Source organism: Vitis vinifera, chromosome 17 (genome assembly GCF_030704535.1).
Source record: "Vitis vinifera cultivar Pinot Noir 40024 chromosome 17, ASM3070453v1".
Lineage (NCBI taxonomy): Eukaryota > Viridiplantae > Streptophyta > Magnoliopsida > Vitales > Vitaceae > Vitis > Vitis vinifera.
The window spans coordinates 4,439,450-4,465,771 of record NC_081821.1 but is presented as its reverse complement, the minus strand read 5'-3'; the positions used below and the strand labels follow the sequence as shown (position 1 = coordinate 4,465,771).

Below are 26,322 nucleotides of genomic sequence, written 5' to 3'. Positions count from 1 at the left end.
AATGGATCACCCAATACACCCCAAACAAGGAAAACAAGAGCTCCCACAACACCCTCGCCTTTCCACAATGCAAAAGGATGTAATCAATTGACTCTTCATGAGAATCACCAAGGAAGCATCTACCGGCGAAAGACCAACCCCTCCTTTATAGTTGGTCTAAAGTCAAAACTTTCCCCCACGTTGCCTCCCAAGCAAAAAAGCTTACCTTTGGAGGAACCCACGGATTCAACACAACACTTGTTAGGAATGGCTCTACACTTCCTGCCTTGTCCTCCCCTTCCACAACAACCACCTTATCTTGAAGCCTTGACAAAAAGCACCCTAGAGTCTCAATCTCCTAGTCATTGAGAGGCCTAGAGAAGTTAGAAATTTATACTCCCTGCATACTAAATTTGGCCTCATTTCTTTAAATTTATATTCTTTACAACTTGTTAGAAAAGAAAACTAAAGATCCAAAAACAGAGGACTTTGTTTGAGTAGGGTGCAAAGCGCATGGGAAGTTCAAAAAGAGAACCACAATGCCGATAGCCAATAAAATTAATATGCACCAACATTTAACTGCACCAAAAACCAAGGTTTAATTATAAATCATATTGCTTCCTAAAAGTGAGATATACTAAAGTTGCAGCATGTGAGAAAAGACTTTGGAACATGTTAAGTGGAATGTGAGTGCACAAAAGTTTAGGTATATATGTGTGTTTGCGATACATACATACATACATACATAAGCGCACGCGCACACGCACACGCACACGCACACGCACATGCACACGCACACGCACACGCACATGCACACGCACATGCACACGCACACGCACACACACATATATATACATATGTGTGTGTGCATGTGTGTATTATGTATCAAACAATGTTAATAGCATAGCATACAAATTCCACAGAAATTATCAAAACAAAGAATGGAAAGTGACACAAACCATCAAATGGAGTATCAGGGGCTCGGCACACGCACTCCTTAATATCACTAGCAATAACCCTCTGTCACAATACAATGACATTCAGTAAAGATAGTAGGAATGAAAATATTACTAAAGAATATTAAGATCAATGACAAACCTGGGAGTACAGCTTATAACTTTCTGTTGTATTTGGAAAATCAACATCAACAGTCTGAAATTCAGGAGAATGAAAAGGAAAATGTCAAAATAAGAGAACAAATTGCAACAGTGTAGGCAACTGCATCGATGACACAAAGCACAAAAACAGCATGCACCACTGTGAAGCATTGGCTTTAGACAACTAAAAATTCACAAACAGGAAACTGGTCTACCACAAAATAAATGGCAGATTGTGTATTTCTCTCAAACATAACAAGGAAATAATTGTCTTCAGGCATTTCATAATGCACTGATTTTGCACATTGCATTAGCAAGAAACATGTACTAAGGACAGTAATTTTTGTTGCCAAATGAGGCGCTCCCCAGTCAAACAGCATTATGGCCCCATTACACCCTATTACATCTTCCACAATAAAAAGTTAATTTTTGAATCCCAGAAAAGAAAAGAAGTGGGCTCATTTTTACTCATAGATCTCTTGTTTGGCCAAATAGACAGGTGTCTAGTGCTAGAGGTTTTTGTACAGAATTGTTGCCTCCTTGAAATTGTGTTTGGGTTTTGTTAGTCTATTTAAGGTTTTCCTTTTCTGTATATTGGTTGTGTTTTATCTGTGAAGCATAACTCATCCTTTCACCACTTTTCATTCATGAAGAGATGAACTTTATTGCTTCTAATTAAGAAGAAAAGGAAATAATGAAAATTATCTGATATTGTGGATGCAAACTCAGCTAGTCAAAAGAGGAGATGATACAAGCAACTTTGAGGTGACAATTTCTTAATGTCACCTCAACACTCATTCAAGTGAATACATAAGACGAAATTCACAATCATATAGATAGGGTTCCCCTAACCATAATAGATTTGGGAATGAGAACAATTTAATATTCCAAGCCAAAGAGCGTATGTCCCTTATAGGGTTCTTGGAATGGTTAGCGTCCAACTAAGGGGTGGTGAGTCTTGTTGGTCTTCTTTTTGCTTTGAGAGGGGGTAGTTGCTTTGTATACCCCCTGTATACTTTGTAACTTTCCGTCTCTTCATTAATACATCTTGCTTTACTTATCAAAAAAAAAAAATATTCCAAGCCAAAGAGATTTGGATATCTTGTGCTCCTTTTAGAAATCGTTTTCTTTTTGCTTGGGAAGCTATGTGGGGGAAGATCCGAACTGTAAACACGTTAATGAAGAGGGGATGGTCAATGTTTAACAAGTGTAGCTTTTGTAAAGATAGTGAAGAATCAGTTGATCACATTTTGATTCATTGTGATAAGACAAGGGAGCTTTGGACCTTATTGTTAGTAAGGTTTAAAATATCAGTAAATACAGATATATCGATACTTTGATTTTACGGATATATTAGAAATATCGGCAGATATTTTGACAAAAATATTGATGACACGAAAATTATTCAAAATTCATGAGAATGCTTGAAAAAACTCTAAAAAATGATAAAATAAGATAAAATATAATGTTAAAGTTATTTTGAAAGTGTAATTGATATAACTATGATTAAAGATAATATTTATCAAATTTTTATAAAAAATTAGCCTAAATTCTTTTAATATATTTATATTCATTTATTTTAAAATTTAGAAAATATTTTTATTAAAACATGTTTTATTACATTTTAAATAAAAAACTAAATTGATTTATATAAAATATTTTATTTGAGATTTAATTTCTAAATTTTTATTACAAATATGTGGTGACAACTTTTTCTATTAACAGTAATTTATTTAAATAATTAAATTATTAATAATTTATCTTATCAAATTAATTTTAATCTATAAAATATTAGGACTCCATTAAATTTTTATATTGTAGCAAATTTTGAATAAAATTATATTTTTAATATTTTAAAATAAAAACATTTAAAATTAAATAAAATTAGAAGGATAAATAAAAAAAAATTAAGAGTGAAGTGAAAGTAATTTTTAAAATAGGATTAATGAGATAAATATAAAAAGTAATTAAAAATAAAAAGATAATATAAATTTAAAATAAAAGATAAATTAAAAATAAATAATTTGAAATGGATAAATTTAAAATAAAAATAAACTTTCAAAAAATCGTTGGTTTATCAAAAAATCGTCAATAAATCGGCGCCATCGCCCAACACGCATGTCACCTCACGTTCAATTTTTTCGCCGATATATCTCCCTGCAACTGATATTTCGCCGAGTTTTCCAATTTTTTCTCAATTTTTATCCCGACCGATTGTTGGTGGCCGATTTTGTTTCGACCACCGTAGATATCCGATATTTCGACGAAAAAAACTGATTTTTCAAACACTAGTTGTTAGCAACATTCAGTTTGGTTTGGGTGTTCCCAGCTTCAATAAGAAATCTTCTCCTAGAATGGAAACTCAAAGGGCTAGGGAAGAAGAAAAAAGCAGTTTGGTGTCTAGTTCTGATTTGTCTATTTTGGAGTATCCGGAGAGAGCGCAACCAAAGGACTTTCGAAGATGAAGAATAGTCAAATCAAAGTTTGAAGGATCTCTCTATCTAACTACTTTTAGAGTGGTCTCAACAGTTTTTGGATTTGGAAAACTCCTCTATCTTGAATTTTTGGGTACTCTTTATTGTGGCTAGCCTTACATTTTTCTAGGTTTTTTTTGTCTTAGCTGGTGCTTGTGTTGGAATTTTTGTGTATACTGCCTGTATATGTAGGGTGGGCTCCCTCTTTTTGGCGCTTCTTAATTCATGCCTTTGTCTATCAAAAAAAATAAACATGATAGATTTGATCGATTAGTTGAGGTCTTCATGAAGGGGCTGTGTTTTTTTGGAGTCCGTCATGTTTTTTTGCTTTGCTTCTTGGCACATTTTGTATACTACATTTTTTTTTTTTTTTTTTTTTTTTTTTGATAGATAAACAACCAAATATATTAGAAAAGGCTAAAAGCCACACGTATACAGGGAGTATACTGAACAGCCCTACACAAGGCTAGAAAAAACAAAAAAAGGGGGAAAACCCCACCCATCCTCACCCACCCTCAAGTGGTTCCAAGCCACTCCAAAAAGCCTAAAAGAGAGTATGTTTCCTCACCATTGTACACCCTAGCCCAACTCCACAGATTACATACAAAAAAATTCTTGAATTTCTGAATATCTAAAAACCCTCCCCTGAAAGCTAGCCTATTCCTTTCCTTCCAAACCGTCCAAAATATGCACACCGGAATGGAATTCCATATCTTCTTTCTTTTTTTCCCCACAAAAGAACCCCTCCAACTAAGTAACACCTCTATAACTGACTCTGGGAACACCCATTGAACTCCAAAAATGGCAAGGGTAATCTCCCAAATAGTTTTAGTCACTGTACAATGTAAGAGGATGTGATTCGCACTTTCCTCTTCATAGCCGCATAAGAAGCACCGGTTTGGGAGCTGCCACCCCCTTCTCTGAAGCTTATCCAAAGTAAGGATCTTCCCCCACGAGGCTTCCCAAGCAAAAAAAGACACTTTTGTTGGAACCTTATCCATCCAAATGCGCCTATACGGGAAAACCCCGGCTGAAGAGCCGCTCAAAGTTTTGTAGGCCCCCTTAGCCCCATAAACTCCATTGCCTTCCCACTTCCATCTCACTGAGTCCTCATCAAGAGAAGTCCTGAAGTCCTTCAACAGATTCAGCATATCTCCTATCTGCTCCATCTCCCAGTCATTGAGGTCTCTAGCCAACCTGAGATTCCAACCTCCTTGACCCATGCTAGAGTCCCACACTTCACAAATTTTGGCATTCTTTTGACCCGCCAAGGTAAACAACTGCGGATAAGATTGAGCAAGCGCCTCGTTGCCACACCACTTATCCGTCCAGAACAAAACTCTGTTCCCCTTCCCAACCTTAAACTCAATGTTCTCCCAGCACCAATCCACCTCCTTCATGATGTCCTTCCACAACCCCACCCCAAAAGGCCCACACACTTCCTTTGTCTTCCACCCACCTCCCTCTTGACCGTATTTCACCCCTATCACAGTTTTCCAAAGGTTATCCTTCTCATAGGCATATCTCCAAACCCATTTTCCCAACAAGGCTTTGTTCAACAAGTCTATCTTTCGGATGCCTAAGCCACCCTCCTCCTTAGGGCTGCAGACCACCTTCCAATTAATCAAGTGAACTTTCCCTTCCAAGCATCCTCCCCCCCACAAGAAGTCTCTTTGAATTCTTTCAAACCTCTTTGCCACAGCCTTAGGAATGCGAATAAGGGAAAGAAGGTAGATGGGTATGCTGGCCAAAGTACTCTTGATGAGAGTAATTCTTCCCCCCTTCGAAATATACTGCCTTTTCCACTGGGCTAATCTTCTTCTCATTCTCTCTTCCACCCCATCCCAAGAAGAAGAGGTTTTATGGTGGGCTCCAAGGGGCAGCCCCAAGTAAACAGTGGGTAAAGCCCCCCATCTGCATCCTAGCTCAGCCGCCAACTCCTCCAGCTCATCCACTTCCCCCACCGGAATTAGGACACTCTTAGCTAGGTTAATTCTGAGGCCAGAGGCCGCCTCAAACCACGCCAATATCCAGCTAAGATTGGCAAGTTGCTCTCTTCTAGCTTCGCAAAAGATGAGAGTGTCGTCAGCGAAAAGCAAATGAGAGACAGCCAGCTCATCCCCTCCTCTCCCCCTCAGTCTACAGCCTGAAATGAAGCCACCCTCACAAGCCCGTCTTATAAGAGTGCTAAGCACTTCCATACCCAAGACAAAGAGGTAAGGAGAGAGGGGGTCTCCTTGCCTCAACCCCTTGGAGTTCGAAAAGAACCCGGCTGGAACCCCATTGATTAATATGGAGAATTTGGCAGTAGAAATACACCACCACATCCAATCCCTCCAGCGAGACCCAAAGCCCATCTTCCGAAGAACCTTCATAAGAAACTTCCAGTTGATGCTATCATAGGCTTTTTCAATGTCCAACTTGCAAATTAACCCTTTCTCTTTACTTTTCTTCCAATAATCTATCACCTCATTAGCTACTAAAGAAGCATCCAAAATCTGTCTCCCTCTCACAAAGGCATTTTGGTCAACAGAAACCACCCTATCCAGCACTTTCTTTAGCCTATTGGCTAGGACTTTGGCTAAGAGTTTATACAAGCCCCCAAGCAAGCTGATTGGCCTGAAGTCCCTCAAATCTTCAGCCCCTCCTTTCTTAGGAATAAGGACTAAAAAAGTAGTATTGAGAGACTTAGCAAAGGACCCATGCTCAAAGAACTCCTTAAACATTTCCACCACCTCCTCCTTCACAAAATCCCAACACTCTTGCCAAAAGGCCACTGAAAAGCCATCCGGGCCAGGAGCTTTGTCACCCCCCATCTCCATCAAAGCAGAATGGATTTCCTCCACAGAGAAAGGCACCTCCAGACCATCAGCCTCCCTAGAACTAAGTTGATTAAACTGCAGCCCCTCAATATCCGCTCTCCACCCCTGCTCTTCTGAGAGTAATTTCTGGAATTCATTCACTATCCCGTCCCTCACCTCTTGATCCTCAGTCAACAGCTCCCCATTAATCATAATCCTGTCCATGGAGTTATTCCTACGGTGGGCATTTGCCATACGATGGAAGTAACCCGTATTCCTATCCCCTTCCTTAAGCCACAGCTCCCTAGATTTCTGCCTCCAATGAACCTCTTCCAACAGCACCCAATGATGGAAGGCATCCTTGGCTTGTTTTTTCTGCTCAGCTTCAGCTAAAGTCAAGGTCCTTTCACTCTCCACTCCATCCCAATACTCCAACTGCTGGAGGGCAGAATTTTTGTTGACTTCCAGCCTTCCGAACACCTCCCTATTCCAAACTTTAATGTTGTGCTTCAAAACCTTCATCTTATAGGCCAATCTGAAACTGGCCCTTCCTCTCACCTCAATCCCTTGCCACCATCCCCGGAGAAGATCAATGAACCCGTCCACTTTCAGCCACATATTCTCGAATCTAAACGGAGTGGGTCCTCTCCTTATCCCCCCACCCATCAGCAAGATAGGAAAATGATCGGAAGTGGGTCTATGCATTCTGCATTGGGCTACCCCACAAAACATATCAAGCCACTGTTGAGTCACCAAAAACCTATCTAGTCTAGCCCAGGATTGATTGTTCCTTCCCCCATTCCAAGTGGCAATACCCCCTTGCATTGGGAGATCAATGAGTTCTAAATCGTCAACTGTTTGGGCAAAACTTCTCATGGCACCGGACACCCTTCCCTGTCTGCTCCTTTCCCGCTGGGATAATATGACATTGAAGTCCCCCCCTAAGCACCAGGGGTCTTCCCACAGGCCTCTGATCGCCCCTAGCTCATCCCACAGACAATCTCTATCCTCTTTGGAGAAGGGCCCATACACCCCTGTAAAGATCCAGGACATCCCATCTTCCACATTCCTAAACCTACAGGAGACTGAGAACCTTCCTACCTCCGTCTCCATCACCTCCAAAGACCTTTTGTCCCAACACACCAGAATCCCTCCCGCAGAGCCCAAGGCGTCTAAAGCCACCCAATTAGACCACCTTCCAGAACCCAAACTTCTAACCAAACCCTCCGACAAAGTTTGAAATTTGGTCTCCTGAATACAAAACAGGTCCACCCTCTGACTTCTTATGACTGCCTTAATAACCCTTCTTTTGGAGCTATCATTGGCTCCACGAACATTCCAGCTAATGATTCTTAGCTTCATTTACTTCCGTAATTTGGCACCCCCTTACTTGCATTTCACCATTTTGCTTTTTCCCTTTTTCATAGTTGATGGAACACTCCAATCTCTTCAATTCTCTCTCAAATTTGGATTTCTCCAGAAAGGTTTTGCTGTGGACACTTTCCCTTCTTTTACGAATTTTCACCAAGAATTCCATAATGTCCTTTTCTAGACCTTCTGTTGAAAACCCCAAAAATTTACTAAACTTGGCCAAATCACTCTTCTCCCAGCTTAGCTCCCCTCCTGCCTTATTACCCATTGGCACTATTTGATCGGAGTCCAACCCTTTTCCAGTAACATCAATTCTGTCCTTGCCGACCTCCACCAAGTCCCAGCATTCGACAGGCTCACTCACAAGTGGCTCCATGCCCATGAGCATTTGAAGCGGATTCTCATCCTCGTCACGCTTCTCTCCGTGTCCAGAAAGGTCGCAATACTCCCCCACTGGAGTCCGACCGAAAAAAGAAAGAGAGGAAGAGGGAAACACAGGGGTCAAGCACTCGGACTGGACCATAACATACCTCGACGCTTCCTCCACCAGGGCAAGGTCAGTCTTCGATCGCTCTAAGGGGGGGAGCTCTGCCTCACCCAGCCATCGCATCCCATCCTTCACCCAAACCAGGGATATATCGGAGAGTGGGCTTCCCGCGTGGCTTGGGCCGCATCTCTGGGCCTCAGCAAGATGGTCACTGGGCTCCTTCTCAGCTACCAGTCCCGCCTCCACCGAGGGCCTCCAAGCCTCGATCCATCTATTTTCCTTTGGCCCAAGAGAGGCCACAGAGGAGGAGGACTGAATAAAGCCCTCAGACCCACAAGGCCTCATCAGAGAGCCCAGCCCAACCTGTCCACTCTGCACACTCTTTGTTCCCTGGGGCTTTAACTGCAGCCCATAAGGCCCACGAGAGCACTCCATGGGGCGCCCCGACCCGGAGGTTAGTCTTTCCGTCCCATCCGCCGACTGCAACTGCACCTCGGGCCACGAACCCCCTTTGGCCTCCTTCACGCGCTTGCCCTCGCGTGAATGGGCCTCACCCTCTACCTCACCCTCTGTTACAACCGATTTCCCTTTCCCTCCCGTCGGCGACACGCTCAGCGTCGGCCTGGTCTCCCACCACAGGGTTAGGGAGTAACACATCTTTCCCACCCATATTTCCACCATATTAGGATTCTTCTCCTCGATCCTCCTTACCCGGATTCTTGCCCACTGAAGCTCCTCCATCCTCTCTGTTTTAACATCCATGCCCAAAAAACCCCCACATGCCTCTCCTACCTTGCTCAAGATGTCCCGATTCCATAGAGAGATGGGAAGACCCACTATCCTTACCCATGCCTCTCTTACTTTATCTTCCTCCATTAAGCATCCCGACCTTGGGCTCCATTTCTCCAGACGAATGACGAAGCCTCCAACCGAAATTTCCGCCATATCTAGGGCTTTCTCAGCTTCTGATAACAGCCCAAATTCCAACAAAGCCTTGCCATCTTCCAATTTGGCCAAGCCTAAGTTGCCCTTTAGTCCCCATAATTTTGACATTTGGGTCCCCCAACTTCTTAAATCTTCCCCCCCTCCTCTCGTTGAGTTCCAGCACCCGACAAGACAGTGGGCTAGCTTCTCCAAGTTCACACATAATGCACTATTGTCCACACGCACCCTCGCCACCTCTTCTCCGATGCTGTGGTTCTGCTTTACCACCTCCGCAAAGGACTTTCCCCTCAAAGGTGACCGAAAAATTTCCTTATCCTGCTGTCTCACTTGCCGGCCTGAGATAGACTCTATCTCACGCAGCGCCTCCACCAAGAGAGACCATCCCCCTTTTGCTCCTCTGCCCCTGGGAACAAAGATATTGAATCTCTTTTTTTCCCGATCTAAAACCCCCAGCTTAAGGAAACATCCCCCTTTGTTTTCGCCGCGCTCTAAAGAGAAAAATCTCCCATTCTCTTGCCAGCGTTTCTCCCAATGGCCAGTCCTCATGTCCTTTGAGCAGAAACCCAGGCCTTCAATGAGCGGCCCCAAGCTTGCCGGCCCCAGCTTAATCCAAGAAGAGACGCCTCCTTTGCTTTCCGTGATGAAAATAGATGTCCTACCCTTCTTCTTCTCTACCTCGATCTCAAAGATTTTTGACTCAACCCCAAACCTCCTCTTCCGACCCCCTACCTTGAGGTACCCCTCTGAGTCCCCATTCGCGCCTTCGAACCAGCTCTCTTCACCGTCTCCTTCACTCACTCTCTCTCTAGTTCTTTCTCTCTCCTCCATCCCTTCACTTATGTCTTATCCCTTCCCACATTTTGTATACTACATGTGTACTTGGTTGCACGTTTTTCTTAACACTTTTAATATATTTTCATTTCCCAACAGAAAAAAAGAACACACACACACACACACAATTATGAGGCTCATCATCATGATCCAAAGCCTAGAAGTCCGGGTGATGCCACGAAAATGAAACCCCCCCTTAAAGAAGATTGAAGATGGTGCTAGAAGGTTGCTCCAAATTCATACGTAGGACTCAGGCAGGACAATACAGCATTGCAGCATACCATGAACTTCAGGAAAATCCTTATTAATCAGGCAAATTAGCAAAGAAAAACAGTAATAATGTCTAAATGAGCTTTGTATGAAAAAAAATAAAATCATAAGTGATCTTGCTGCCTTGATCCTTTTACAGAATGCTGTCAAGAAATAGCCTAATTGTAGAACAATTTCCATTGATTAAGAACAAGACAGAAAGTCTACTAAGATGATCTGGACTTGTAGAACAAAGATCAATCATTGCAACAGAAATATTACACAAGTGAAGAACACAAAGGGTGAGTTGAGGTAGTTGGAAAGACATGTTAGTCAATGACTTAAAGAGCAATAATAATTTGAAAAGTGGGATCATGAAATTGGAATCATGTAACTAACCTCAGATCATCAAATAGGTTTACTGGAATGCTTGGCATATCATTTATATCACAATTAAAAGTGCATTTGGAAAATATAAAAATTACGTCCTCATTGGCTGAATGCCTAGCAAGAAATCCAGCACCTCAATAGATATGAGGCTGTGGTGCCTCAAAGGTATCTTCCACCTTTAACTACCCTGGCTGAAGGCTAGGAAAGAGAACAATTTTTTATTTTTTTTTTTACAGGAAAATAAGAATGTATATTAACAATTCCTAAAATGGGTGCACCAAAGTACACAAAAAAGAACAATTATTTAAAACATTCATAAAATATATTTAGAAGAAAATAAACTGTCAAGCTAGGGGGCAATTCAGTTTGGGTTGGTTAGGTGCCTCAACCCAGAAGGGATCTAACCTAGGTCAGCTCTCAAGTTTCAACTCGGAGATTATTGTAACTTTAGAACTTAACTGGCCAACCACACCAGGGTCTAGTAGGTTTTCAGGTCAGCAAGCTCAAATGCATAGGTATTTGTACCATTGGGCAAAGGGATATCATGCAGGCAGCTACAGAGTAGAAGTGGGAAAGGATTTTGAGGGTTCCATAAAATAACAAAAAATAAGGAAGGATATTTTGCTAAACCGGTTTCCATAAGGAAGAACAAGAAAAAATATTAATAGCAGCAGTACCAGCTATTTGACAAACAATACTCAGCTGGCATCCCAACTCTCATCCACAATTGTCTCTCACATTGCTCTGAAAGAAACCCCCCATTTTTCCCATTAGAGAAACCCCAATATTCTGATCTCTTTGTTAAAGATTTTGTACAGTTTTTATATGGTCTACACATGCATAGAGCATTGAATTACAATTGCATGTAGGGAACAACTATAAGGCACATCTCAGTTATAAATGGGAGTCCAGTCTCATGATAAGCTGGTAAATCTATACCTAGTTTAATCAATCCAGGACAAAAGCACTAATGGTCAAGAGCAGAACCAAACCTGACCAAGCCAATTGAAGATAAGTTGATACAGTTTTCAATTTATTTTATTTTATTTTCATCAGAAACACACTATTGAGGAAAAGCTAACAAGAGCAGAAAGATGACTATACCAAACAAGTATGAAACAAGAAGATGTACAAAATATGCAACAATGTACAACTCAAGGGGGTAAAAATCCCCCTACAAAAGAAACCATTTGTTGAGCTCCGTGTTTAGCTAAGCAATCAACAATCTCGTTAATTGAACTATGGGACCAAGAGAAGAATCAACCTAAGCTGCTGGCTAGATCTAAGATTTGACAAAGACACATATGAGACTTCCAAGGACCTCTCTGCAACTTAGATACCCATGAGATTACTATTTTTTTTTTTGATAGATAATCACACAAAAAATATATTAAGAGAAAAGGGCACCTAAAGAGCAACCCAAAGAATACAGGGAGTATACAAGAGGCGCCGAAAGGCAAAAACAAAAAGAAGAAGGGATACAAAAAACTCATCAGCTATCATCTAAAACCCAACCAAACAAAAAGAAGAGATTACTATTAAATCTTAATAGTAGTAGTGTTATCTAGTCTTGCTCAAATTGAGAATTGAAATGGTTCAATTCTCAATCTGACTAGTACTAGATTGAACTACTACTAAGATTCAATAATATTGGCAAAAGCATAAATTTTTATTCAAGAAAACGATTACATCAGTAGACTTATTATGCCAAATAATAGTACCTTTAGAAACACGACAAATATTTAGCAGTGTGACAGCACATGCGCGAGTGTGTGCATGCATTCCTGTGTCTAACATTCCAAATCTGTTAGACACAACTATATTCAAATCCTCCAAGCACCTTCAAAACCATCAAAGGCTTGGAGGAGGGAAATTACAAGGTAAACATTTCAACACAAAATTTATTTAAAACAAAGGATCTGAAACAAAGTAAACACTTTAACACAAGATTAATTGAAAACAAAGGAGAGAAACACGCATGGAACAATCCTGTAAAAGAGTAAATAGACAATAAAAATGAATCTGAAAACTATCAAAACTGGTTCAGTAGGATTTCCAAAACTGAGGAGGAAATAATCAGGTTACTACCATAAACAGCTATTGGCATGTCAGACCCAAGAATTTACAGTCAGTCACAATTCTAGATGAAATACAGGAACACACGTAAGACAATAATACAAGTAGGAATTATGTCAAAATCAAAATTATAAAAAGAAACCAGAGGAAATAGGACTAAAACATTAGAAGATAAGACAGGTGCCAACCTACATAAGACAATAGGATACCTGAAAGTCTCCTGGACGTGTTTCCTTTCTTTTAAAAGAATATCTGGGCTTTATCTGCAGAACCCCCCCAAAAAAACATATACTTTTAAAAAATACTAAGCCACCATAAACAATTAATTGCCTTATATAATTTAAATTCTTTTCAGTAGTCACTTACCGAAATGCCTTTACTTTCCAAGCTTTTCATCATGCATTCAGTAAGAAATTCTCCTCCAATAGGAGAAGAGGCCACAGCCTATTGTCACAAAAACACAACGGGGGAAAAAGGTAAGGCTGTCACAAGTTGTCAATCTTTCTAAGAGCTCTAACATTACATCCTACGTGCCCAATTTACCCCAATATAATCTGATAAAAAAAAAATGCATCCCAATATAAGAAATCTATCAGAACAGGACTAACTAAAATGGAACCAAAAGAGTTCAGGAAAAAATTTAAAACATGAAAAGGAGAAAGGTCCAATACACATATGCAGAGATTATAAAAGATGCAATGGAGATAGATAAATAAGTTCCAATAACCATATAATGAGTACCATTTGTTGAAAATGGAAATCAGTTTAAATTGATGTAGGTGTAAAGGAAAAACTACACCCAGATTTTTTTTTCCACATTAGAGAACTTTCGGGCCTCTTTGGTAATTGTTCTCTAACTTAGAAAACATGTTTGACAACTTTTGACTTAATACAACTTTTCCAGAATTTGGTCTGAAAACAGGTTATTTTTTTAGAATAATTTTGAGGTGTTTTCAGTTGTCCCTCATAGAGTTTTCTGGGCAAAACTGAAAAAATGGAGAATACTTTGGAAACTTTTACATTGCACAGAAGTGTGCAGTATCTTTATGGAGAATAAGCCAAAAAAACTATTTTTTTATATTTGAGTTCCTGTTTTTGAAAATGTAGCCAAACAAGGCCTTAATGTTCAAGAATAAAGAATTACAATGTAAAGATGAAGGATCCTTCCAGCCAAACAAAAAACAAGAAAACAATACTACCCAACCACAGATCTCCCTCTTCCACAAAAATAAAATTCTGCTTCCTGATTAGCATCTGGAAACTAGAAGAGGCAACCATACAGCAAAAAAGATTTAACATTGCTCTCACCCAAATTAAATTACTTTGGTAAGTTAAGTTCCACTTGGATAGAGAGGGTTACCTTTTGAAGAACATAACCATCATGGACAGGGGCAACAGTAGTTGATCCTCCACCACTGAATGAGTTGTAATTGGGGACAATACCATTGTCAGAGTTAGTCTTGGCAATAAATCTTGATATCACACGCACACACACAAAGATGTTTAAACTATGAAAGTAAATTCAAAATTCATTCAAGTTCCCCTCTCTTTTTCTTTATGTGTTGTTATTAAGATTCTCTCCACCCCCAAACCCTCTCTTTTCTCCTAATAAGAGTTTTACTGAATTTGACTAATACAATGAATTTAGAGTAACATTAAATTCACAACTAGTAATTTCCTATGGAGACTGAGTTGAGATCTTATCTTTGATCTCAGATAGCTTTTTCTTTGTCCTTAAATACTCTTTGGTAACCAGTCATTAAATACACTAAATAGTATCATCAAGAAAGCTTTTATTTTCCACAAATACTCTTTGATTCCTACCCTCCAAATAGACTAAATAGTGACCAAGATCATGCTATTCCAACCAAAACCCAACAAGAGCCCAAAAAAGAAATAGAAGTAGCAATGGAACTCTTATTAATGACCCCATTGTGGTGGAATTCCTAAAAAACCTTCATCTAATCTTCCTTGATGGAATCCCAATAGTCTCAATAGAAAGGTAAAGTAAGACCATCAAGGCAAAGAGCTTTTTCTCTATCCATCTGAAAAAATGCTCCTTCCATTTCTTCTACCGAAAAAAGGCGCTCCAACCATCTAATACTCTCCTCAAATATTGGAGACTAATCCATCCCTTCTATCCTCATTAGCTTTGTTAAAGAAGCTCAAAATATCCATATACTTGTTTTGTACTTTGGGGCACTTGTTTTGTAGTGCTTTAATATATTGCTTTTTACCATACATATATTTTGTTTCTGATCAAAAAAAGAAAGAAATTTGCTTTTTACCCATAAAAAGAGGAAAAAAAAAAAAAAAGCTCAAAATATCCTTTGTAATAGTCCTTTGATCCAACCTTTCTTTTCCATACTCTATAGACTTAATAAATTTCTTCTTCCTCCTACCATTTACCACCTTATGGAAATAGTTGGAATTGTAATCCCCTTCCTCAACCCACTTTACCTTAACTCTATTTCCAATGAACCTCTTCTCTTAGCAACAGTTCCTCCTGTTCAATCTTTTTAATACACTTTTAGTGTTGCTAATTCACCTGTCCAAGCATCTTTCCCTTCACGACAACCTACCACAGCAATATCTTATAAGATAGCATCTTTCTCTTCTTCTATATCCACAAAGATATCCTTGCTCCAAATTTTAAATTTAGCCTTGATGAAGTGCAATCTTTGCATGAATTTTTTAACTTCCCAACCTTTATTTTTTTTGATAAATAAAGAGATTGTATTAAAAACCACCGAAGCAGTGGCTAAAAGTACAAGAAGAAGAAGAGAAAAAGAAAAACGCCCCATGCTCCCTAGCAGAATGCCAAGGATTGAAGAGCAACCCTACCCACACCCTTAACGGGAAGCCACCCACCCAACAAAATCAACTAAGGTCGAGGGACCATCTTTTAAAGACCTCTTCGTCTCCGACCAAAGAAAATAAACAAAAGAAGCCTTAAGTCTTTGAATTGACAGCTCCTCTTCCTCAAAAGTAACTTTGTTTCTTGTCTTCCAAACCGTCCAAAAAAGGCACAAAGGACTTGCTTTCCAAGCACCCTTCCTCTTCTTTTCCACAAAAGACCCATTCCACCCCGAAAGCGTCTCCTTAACCGTGGCTGGCAGCACCCACTGCACCCCGAACATTGAGAAAAGCAGCACCCAAAGAGTTCTTGCCTTATCACAATGGAGAAGAATGTGATCAATTGATTCTTCATGCCTTTAACTTCCCAACCTTCAACACATGCACCCCCCCACCAATCTTTAACCTTGTCCTTAAAATCAGCATGAGACAACCACTTATTCCCAAATCTAAAAGGATTCAGTCCCCATTTGAAAGGATTGGAGTGAAGAACAATTGAGTAATGGTTAGAACTGGTTCAGGTAAAGTATCTTTAAGGCAAGAAAAGGAACCTTTCTTTTAGATAGGTAAAAAGGCAGGATATATTAAGGCATTTGCAAATAGGCGCAAAAAAGTACACATGGAGTATACAAAAAAGGCCCAAAGGCAAGCTAGAGGAGAAAAATAGAAACAAATACCCACCACCCTAACCACAAACAACCCTAAAGGAAGAATGAACAACCCAAACAGGAAGTCATAAACAACAGAAAAAACCACCCACGCAACCCCACCACAAATACCCCTTCTGATACAGCTACCTCCTAAGCCCGACTGCAACCCTTTCTCTCAATCCCTGACACCCCTTCCCTTTCCCCTAACAGTGAACGGAGAGCTATTGTAGTTAATCAAACTCTTTAGCTTTTAGATTTCCCTCTCCAAACAGGATGAAGACAAAGGTTTCTTCTTTCCCCCTGACACGCTCACCCCACATCCTTTTCTTGATTCCATTTTTCTAAAGAGTGAGCAGATTTCCTTCTCAAAGCCCACAGCTGGCATCCCCAAAACAATTATTGAAAATGGAAAAACCACTAGTAAGGCTATCAATTAGCTGATTTGGTAACAAAGACTAGAATTTATTGTTTCTTGAAAGAATTGGGATGTAGAGGGTCGAAACCCATCACTAAACAAATTTCCAACTAGCCATGCAGAAAGAGCAACAAATTGTGGACAATCCACATATCATCAATGTCGAGGTCAATGTCATGCAATGGTAAAGGTCTCAGGCCGTCAAGCGCATAGGACAGATTTGAGTTATGTGACTGAACGCTTTCTGCAAAAATGTAGGAGGGTGTCCCATTAAACCCTGCCAAGGCCCATTGGTAAAGCCAGCAAAACCAGCATGGAATAATAACCTGTTTTTGTGGTATCATCAGTGACTAGGCAGGGTCCAGTGAGAAACCCCATGATTAAATCAGAGAAATGTTTAAACTTTGACACTAACATGTAAGCTAAATATGTAGAAAATATGAGAAAAACGATGACAGAAATCCAATGCAAAGATGATGAATTAAGTAACTATTTTAGGGTGATTAATAATAAGGAAAAAAGAAGTTGCATTTAGTTAACAACAGTAGATGCCAAAGAAGAAAGCCAATCATCATCATAAAGTCCTACCTGTCCACAACTAATGACGTAGCACGTCCTGACGCAAAAGATGTGAGAACCTGACATCCAAAAGTATACCTGTCAACCATCTCAGAGACCATAATGTTCTCAAGAAAAGGAGATACGAAGGGCAGGTAATGAAATAATGAATCTTTAGACACAAAAATAATGATAGATCTTCAACCCATAATGAAAACAAAATTTACTGCAACTTGGAGCACAGAACAGGATGGACTAGGAGCATACAGCATTCTTGGCCAAAAATAATGCAGGAACTTCATACTTTTCAAACATGAGCTGGGCTGTCCTGAGACATGCAACAAGTAAAATTCCATCACCAAACATAAAACAATATGCTACAAACTAAAATATAAACTTTCAATATATACTTATTAACAATCACCCCAAGTAGTTGGAATAAAGCTTGGTTGAGTTGAGATAGTCTTAATTTATTTGTTACAGGATAAAAAGGAGTGAAAAGAAAAGTAGGAGGTACAAAAGAAGGATGTGGAATCCTACAAAAACAAGAGCAGAAAAAAGGAAGAACAAAAACACCAGGCAATAAGAAAGCCTAAGAATACCCAAATCGCCCTCAAAAGACTCCTGCATATGGGGTAGAAAGGCCACAAAAGAAAATCCACCTTTTGATGATAAGCATAGGTTGGAACCTACTTCCTTTTTTATAGGATACCTACAATTGAGAACTAACTGAAAATGTTGTCTATTGTTGCTAATAATGGAGTACATCATTTCCAATAGTTATTCAAATGTAGTCCTGATAGGCATATTCCTAGGCTCAACAACAGCTCTATCCCCAATATAGCTAACATTTGTTGGTCTACTCAAACATTTTTCCATTGCAAAAATATATTATAGGAATTGTTGAATCAAATATTTACCTAAACAAATAAAACAAAATTAAACGTCTCATTTTAAACACAAAAATTGCATAAATAATACTAAAGACACCTATCTTTAATCAAATCAGGCATAATCATAATTTTATTTGTATTATTAATTCCTTATATATTAGTGTAAACTTTTTAAGTGAACAATGGAGCTCATTAGGTCCACATCTCAGAGCCATGATACCTTACAAATATCTATACTTAAATCTCTTGAATTTCATCATGCATAACTCAACAATGTCTTCCTACTTGAGATAAAAACTAGAAAACCAATGAAGGGTCTCATAATTGACAGCTATAGAAGGCATAAAGGTAAGGCAGATGCCCCAGGTATGAATGTCAGATACGATCATAAATTGAAAATATTTATTTATCCACTTCAATAATTAGTCACACCTTATCATCAAATGACCAACAACGGAAATAACTACTAGAAATAAATAAAGACAATATCAAACCCATTGAATCAGTCTTCTAAACTTTGTCATGATCATCATGAGAATCATTAAAATAAAGTCCTTTGACAGACTCTCATCAATTCTGTTAAGTGCAGGAAAAAGAACGACTATCAGCATCTATATCATTAACTAAAAAGTGTACAAGGTCCCAGATCACCTTTCTCTTTGTTGCTGAGTGTTAGATGATGGTTCCGCGAGTAGCATTGGATGCTCTTTAGGATCAACCAATAAGCATTCCCTAAAATTGATAGAAGCCAGTAATAGCATAAGACAATGAAACTTAAGAAGAAAAATACTAAATTGAAAAATAATGACAAAGAACTCAATGGCTATGGCAGAAACTGGATAAACAAAAAAAGCCTTAATAAATTAATATGAAAAAAAAAACTGTAGATTACCAAGCATTTAACATGGAATCACAAGATATAGAAGAATTTTTTTTTTTTTTTTTTAGAAACAACAAATGTATTAGAAACTTTTTTTCATAGGCAAGCAAGAGAATATATCAAAAGCACCAAAAGAACTAAGTACAAGAAAACACAGAATGTATACAACAGCCATCAAAAGGCAAAACAAAAAATTACTCACTCTCTCGCAACAGAATACCAACTAATCTACAAAATCAATTCAAGGCATACAGCCTTCATCTATGTACACCCTATGTATTAGAAATGGATAAAGCAAATACATGAGAAGAATGAGGAATCCTCCCTAGATTTACAAAAGCTAAACAAAAAAAAAAAAAAAGATTGACATACTCCAGTATGGTTATAAGACCTATACATCCATGTAGAACCATAAGAGAAAAATCGGTACAAAACCCCTCTAGTGTTCTACGATCTAACTGATGGAGATACTTTCTTGTTGCACATTTGCATGCTAACATTCAATTTTATTTTAACAACAGGTTTGTAGGGCAAGATTTGATGGACTGGCGTAAGTTGCATTAGTTAGAAATGATACAAATGATAACACTGTAATGAATGTAGGTTTTATAATAAAGATGAATCGAAATCAGTCGTTTGTAGTGGAGAGAAAGGTTTTCCAGGTAAAGTCTGAAGATTCCAATGGAGGAACGTGGATTTCAATAACAGAGAGAAGTCGAGGTTTTGTGGTTTCTTTAGGTTTTGGAGAGGAGGAGACGGGTTGGTTATTGGAGCAGTTAAAGAAAGTTGTGGATTTGGAGGCTTCCAGGGGTTTCATTCGAAAGATGAGGGGCAAGACTAGGACTCATCCGATGGAGATATGTTTTAATAGCAGGGGGAGATATATGAAAATCACAAAATTCGTTGCAAAGAGAAAACCTTTGGTTTTAGTTGTTCCTGAAGGTGTTAATGGTTGTGGGTGGGAAAATCTTAGGAAGGTGATTGTTTCAGTCCAAGAGTTCTCTGTTCAAGCTGAAAAAGATTCGAAGGAGAAGCAAAAAAAGCCTCAAGAGAGCAAAGGAATGTACAGAGGTGAGTGGTCTTATGCTGATGTGGTTGCAAAGAAAGGACCTAGGAATGGTGCAAAGATGCCAGTTGGAAAATGGGCAAGAGCTGTAGTTTGTGAAAGCAAAGGAAAAATACGAGACTGGTGTGAGGTTGGAAAAGCTATAGCGAGAAGGGTGGGTATGAAAGGAATGGTGTCTGTAACACCCATTTCTGTTTACAAAGGGTGTTTTTTTGTGGATTCTGAAAGGAAAGCTCAGTGGATTCAAAATCAAGGGAGCCTCACAGCAAGAGGAGAGGTTATTGCTCTAAAGAGATGGTCGCCAGAAGAGAACTCAGTCGTTAATGGAAAATTTAGACGGGGGTGGTTGCAACTAAGAGGTCTTCCTTTCCACCTGTGGGATGAGGCGCAACTGAGACACATTTTGCAGCAGTGGGGGAGGGTAATGAAGGTGGTGAGGAAGTCGCTGAAGCTTGTTGATTTGATGAAGGTAACATTGTGGGTGGATATGCTTCCAAATGTCGTGCTTCCAACGCTATTAGAGGTAGAAGATGGAGATTGGACATACATGGTTGTAGTTACAGTCACTGGAGAAGATGACGGAGAAGATGACGGAGAAGATGACAGAGAAGACTCTCTCAGGCCTGAGTCAAATCGCAGCAAGGACAAGTTGAGGTCAGCGGCGGGGGGGGGGGGGGGTTGCGTCTTTCAGAAGCCACAAAACGCTGAGGGGCTACGAGCTACTAACAGGACCAAAGAGTGCCATAGTTGGATGCCTCATCATCGTTCCCATTTTCATTCTTCAGATTCAAAATCGGCAAAGGGGGAGAAAGGAAAGGGAAGGTGGATGTTGGGCCCAACGGCGGGAAGCAACATCGGGCCAACACCAGACGCCTTTGAAGCCCGTTCTGATTGGGCCCAATTTGGGGCAAAAGATTTTGGGCCCCTAGCGGGTCCAGCCCATGAAGGATCCTCTAATGGCGGCCCAGATGCATCTTCGTCTTCAAAGCTCCTAAGACCAAGGTTCACTGCAAAGAATATAATGCCGAAAGGTCATCTTCAAGTGTCGTCAAAGCCAAAAGGATCCTCAGTCTCCGTAAAGCGCAGAGCAAGAAGTCGGTCGCCGAGATTAGAGGAGGCGTCTTCTACCCCGAAGCGAAACTTAGAAGGAGGTGGCTCACCAGAGGCAAATCGAGACACTTTTCGGGGCAAATATCGCTCTAGAAAGAGCGATCTCTCCACTGGTTTTGAAACATCCAAAGCTTTTACCGGCGAGACAGAGGGAGAAGAGGGGATTCTGCAATGCAAATTGGTCAATAAGGTGCGTACTCCTTTCTTAGCTGTATTCGAGCGGGATTTTCCTTTGGTTGGGGCTTTTGAGCCAAATTTTCTTCCCGAAACCTCTGTTTCTTTGGTTCATCCTTCTCGTTGTCAGTCTTTTCTTCGATTCTGTTGGAGTCAAGCTATGCCGTTCAGCGTGGTTCCTTTTTTATCTCTCCTGTGGTGAGTATCAGCCATCGTGGTGGTGCATCCTGTTCGAAAGGTGTGGTGGTTCCTCTAGAAACCTCTAACCAAAAATTTAAAGACCGACCTCTCCTTAGGGAAACCCTCAGTAACCCTGAGGTGTGTGGTGTCTCAGGTGGGGCTTCGTTTCCAGTACTAGAACCTTCCACCCTCCCGTTGGAAGGTTTTCAGGTTGAGGGGCTTACGCCTAGGAAGTTGGTCAAGGTTCAGTCGGTTTTGGAGAGTTTGAGGATTAGAATTGTCAGGGATAATGGAAAAGGTGTGGAAGGAGAGAACAAGAGTGTTCTCTCTACGGACAAGGTTTATTCCAGAAGAAAGAGGAAAAATGACTCTGGAACTCGAGGAGAGGATTAGTACTAGGTGCTGGTTGTGTCGGGTTGTTTTTGTTTTCATGAAGATCTTAAGTTGGAATACAAGAGGTTTAGGATCTAGGAAGAAAAGGAGGACTGTGAGAAGGTTTTTTTTTTTTTATAAGCGAGAGCAAAATATATTAAAGAAGGCCGAAAGGCCGCACCACATACAGGAAGTATACAAAGCAGCCACAAGGCCAAAAACGCAAAAACAAGAACACCTCACCAGCCCTTAGGGAACCGCTAACCACTCCAAGAAGCCTAAAAGTGAAGAGGACTCCTCTCCCCTATACACCTTAGCCCAACTCCACAGACTACATACAAAAGAATTCTTAAGAGTTTGAATAGCCAAAGAACTCCCTCTAAAAGCTAACCTATTTCTTTCCTTCCAAACCGTCCAAAAAATACATAACGGAATGGAATTCCATATCTTTTTCCTTTTTTTACCCACAAAAGGGCCCCGCCAACAGAATAACGCCTCTTTGACCTTCTCTGGAAACACCCACTGAACCCCAAATAAGGCAAAGGCGATCTCCCATAAAGCCCTAACCACTGTACAGTGTAAAAGAATGTGATTTACATTTTCCTCTTCACAACCACACAAAAAACAACGATTAGGGAGCTGCCACCCACGCTTTTGCAACCTATCCAACATGAGGATTTTTTCCCAAGTGGCCTTCCACGCAAAAAAAACAACTTTGGTAAGGACCTTGTCCACCCAAATATTTTTTCCCGAAAAAACGAGAGGGTTAGGGGCTGCCAGCAGATTGTAAGCCACCCGAATCCGAAAAATGTCAAAATCCCCTCCTTTCCATAACACTGAGTCCTCCTTTGGGGTTAACCTGAAGTCCCTTAGCAGAAAAAGCAATTCTTCTATTGACACCAGCTCCCAGTCATTTGAATCTCTAGACAATATGAGATTCCACCCTCCTTGGCCAAGCCTTAGGTCCCACACCTCATTCACCGACGTGTTACTGCACACCGCCAAGGCATAAAGCTGGGGAAACGCTTGGGACAGCGCTGCGTTGCCGCACCAATGATCAGTCCAAAACATAATCTTAGTTCCCCTCCCCACCCTGAACTTCATGTTATCCCAACACCAGCTCGTCTCCTTCAAAATCTCCTTCCAAACTCCCCACTCCAAAGGGCCCACGAACTTCCTTAGATCTCCAACCACATCCCTCCAAACCATGCTTCACCCCGATCACCTTCTTCCACAAGACATCCTTTTCAAAGGCAAATCTCCAAATCCACTTGCCCAATAAGGCCTTGTTCAATAACTCAATCCTCCTAATACCAAGACCCCCCTTCTCCTTTTGAGTACACACCGCCTCCTAATTAATTAAATGGATTTTCTTACCTATGCTTCCCCCTCCACAAAGAAAATCTCTTTGTAATTTCTCAAGCCTTTTAACCACTGACTTGGGCATTCTAAAGATGGACATTTGGTAGATGGGAATGCTGGCCAAGGTACTCTTAATGAGGGTGATTCTCCCGCCCTTAGACAAATATTGTCTTTTCCAAAGAGCAAGTCTTCTCATTCTTTCCTCCACCCCATCCCACATGGACAAGGCTTTGTGTCGGGCTCCAAGGGGCAGCCCCAAATATTTAACCGGAAGGCTCCCAACTCTACAGCCTAATTCCACCGCCATTTCCTCAATATTATCAATCTCCCCAACAGGAATAAGCTCACTCTTGGCCAGATTGATCCTAAGCCCAGAAGCCACCTCAAACCACGCCAAAATCCAACCAAGATGAGTTAAATGCTCCTTTCTAGCTTCGCAGAAGATAATAGTGTCATCGGCGAAGAGCAAATGAGACACATTCATCTCCGCACCCCCTCTCCCTCTTAGCCTACACCCAGTAATGAAATTCCCCTGCACAGCCCTTCTAATGAGTGCACTCAGCACTTCCATGCCCAAGACAAAACCCAGATGTGGTGATACTTCAGGAAACAAAGCGAGAAATTTGGGATAGGAGGTCTGTGAGTAGTGTTTGGAAAGGTAAAAGTCCGGAATGGGCTGCTCTTCCTGCTTGTGGGGCGTCGGGGGGGATTGTGATCTTGTGGGATTCAATTAAGTTCAAGTGTTCAGAGAAGGTGTTAGGATCTTTCTCTATAACTGTAAAATTTAACTCTGATGAGGAAGGGTTTTTTTTGTTAACCTCAGCGTATGGCTCGAATAAGCCTGCGTGGAGGAAGGACTTTTGGTTGGAGCTTCAAGACCTGCATGGTCTGACTTTCCCAAGGTGGTGCGTAGGAGGGGATTTTAATGTGATCAGGAGGATATCTGAGAAGATGGGTGACTCTAGGTTAACAATCAACATGAGGTGTTTTGACGAGTTTATAAGGGAAAGTGGTTTGTTGGATCCCCCTCTTAGGAATGCGGCTTTTACATGGTCAAACATGCAAGTCGATCCTATTTGCAATAGGTTGGATAGGTTTTTGTTCTCTTCTGAGTGGGATTCTTTTTTCTCTTAAAGTATTCAAGAGGCCCTTCCTAGATGGACCTCTGATCATAGTCCAATTTGTTTGGAAACTAATCCTTTAAAATGGGGACCGACTCCTTTTAGGTTTGAGAATATGTGGTTGCTCCATCCTAAGTTTAAAGAGAAGTTTAGAGATTGGTGGCAAGAGTGTACGGTTGAAGGTTGGGAAGGTCACAAGTTTATGAGGAAACTAAAGTTTATTAAATCAAAGTTGAAAGAGTGGAATATAGTGGCCTTTGGAGATTTAAGAGAGAGGAAAAAGCACATTCTTACGGATTTAGGCAGAATTGATCGAATAGAACAAGAAGGGAATTTAAATCTTGATATGGTTTCGGAAAGGACCTTAAGAAGGAAGGAGCTAGAGGATTTGTTATTAAAGGAAGAGGTGCAATGGAGACAAAAATCTAGGGTTAAGTGGATTAAAGAAGGGGATTACAACTCTAAGTTTTTTCACAGAGTGGCCATTGGAAGAAGAAGCAGGAAGTTCATTAAGTCTCTGATTTCTGAGAGGGGGTAGACTTTAAATAACATTGAGATTATTTCTGAGGAGATTATAAATTTCTTTGGGAATCTCTATTCCAAACCTGAAGGTGACTCTTGGAAGATTGAAGGGATTGATTGGGCCCCTATTTCTGGAGAGAGTGCAATTTGGTTGGATAGACCGTTTTTTGAAGAGGAGGTTCGAATGGCAGTTTTCCAATTAAATAAGGAAAAGGCCCCTGGCCCTGATGGCTTTACTATAGCAGTTTATCAAGAGTGTTGGGATGTGATAAAAGAGGATCTTATGAGGGTGTTTTTTGAGTTCCACACTAAGGGGGTAATAAATCAAAGTACAAATGCGACATTCATTGCTATGGTGCCTAAGAAAAGCCAAACTTTTAAAATCTCAGATTATAGACCTATTAGTTTGGTTACAAGTTTATATAAGATAATTGCTAAGGTCTTATCAGGGCGTTTACACAAAGTTCTACATGAAACAATCTTTGGCTCTCAATGAGCCTTTGTGGAAGGGAGACAAATTTTGGATGTTGTATTGATAGCCAATGAAGTAATGGATGAGAAAAGAAGGTCAAGGAAGGAAGGGGTAGTCTTCAAAATTGATTTTGAGAAGGCCTATGATCATGTGGATTGGGGCTTTTTAGATCATGTGCTTCAAAGGAAGGGGTTCAGCCAGAAATGGAGATCTTGGATGAGGGGCTGTTTGTCTTCATCTAGCTTTGCAATCCTAGTTAATGAGAATGCAAAGAGTTGGGTTAAGGCCTCTAGAGGTTTGAGACAGGGTGACCCTCTTTCTCCTTTCCTTTTTACTCTAGTAGCAGATGTTCTAAGTAGGTTGATGATTAGAGCTGAGGAAACTGGGATAACTGAGGGTTTCCTTGTGGGGAGGGATAGGACTAGAGTGTCCTTGCTACAGTTTGCTGATGATACCATATTTTTCTCTAAAGCCTCTTTGGACCTTCTTCAAAACCTCAAGATTATCCTTTTAGTTTTTGGGCAAGTATCTGGTTTAAAAATCAACCTAGAAAAAAGCACCATTTCAGGTATTAACACTCGGCAAGAGCTGTTGTCTAGTTTGGCTTTGGTTTTGGATTGCAGAGTGTCAGAGTGTCCTTTGTCTTATTTAGGCCTTCCTTTGGGAGGGAACCCAAAGACAATAGGCTTTTGGGATCCAGTGGTTGAGAGAATTTCGAGGAGGCTAGATGGGTGGAAAAAGGCCTATTTGTCTTTGGGAGGGAGGATTACTTTAATTCAGTCTTGTCTGTCTCACATCCCTAGCTACTTCCTCTCCCTCTTTAAAATCCCAGTATCAATAGCTTCAAAGATTGAGAAGATGCAAAGGGATTTTCTTTGGTCTGGGGCCGGGGAAGGGAAGAAAGATCACCTAATCAAATGGGAGGTTGTTAGTAGACCAAAGGAGATGGGAGGTTTGGGCTTTGGGAAGACTTCTATGAGAAATATTGCCC

At 40.4% G+C, this 26,322-nt stretch overlaps 1 protein-coding gene across 1 annotated transcript in view; it reads right to left on the bottom strand.

The window, feature by feature from the left end:
* Positions 1 to 26,322, bottom strand: part of LOC100266467 (actin-related protein 4) — a 48,246-nt gene that overhangs the window by 12,336 nt on the left and 9,588 nt on the right. The window contains exons 5-12 of the mRNA XM_059734137.1: positions 18,724 to 18,804; positions 17,447 to 17,507; positions 17,210 to 17,259; positions 14,061 to 14,115; positions 13,067 to 13,144; positions 12,910 to 12,963; positions 1,078 to 1,131; positions 939 to 999 (exon numbers count right to left, since the gene is read on the bottom strand). Of these exons, the coding sequence (XP_059590120.1) occupies positions 939 to 999; positions 1,078 to 1,131; positions 12,910 to 12,963; positions 13,067 to 13,144; positions 14,061 to 14,115; positions 17,210 to 17,259; positions 17,447 to 17,507; positions 18,724 to 18,804 (494 nt within the window). The remainder of the gene's footprint in view (positions 1 to 938; positions 1,000 to 1,077; positions 1,132 to 12,909; positions 12,964 to 13,066; positions 13,145 to 14,060; positions 14,116 to 17,209; positions 17,260 to 17,446; positions 17,508 to 18,723; positions 18,805 to 26,322) is intronic.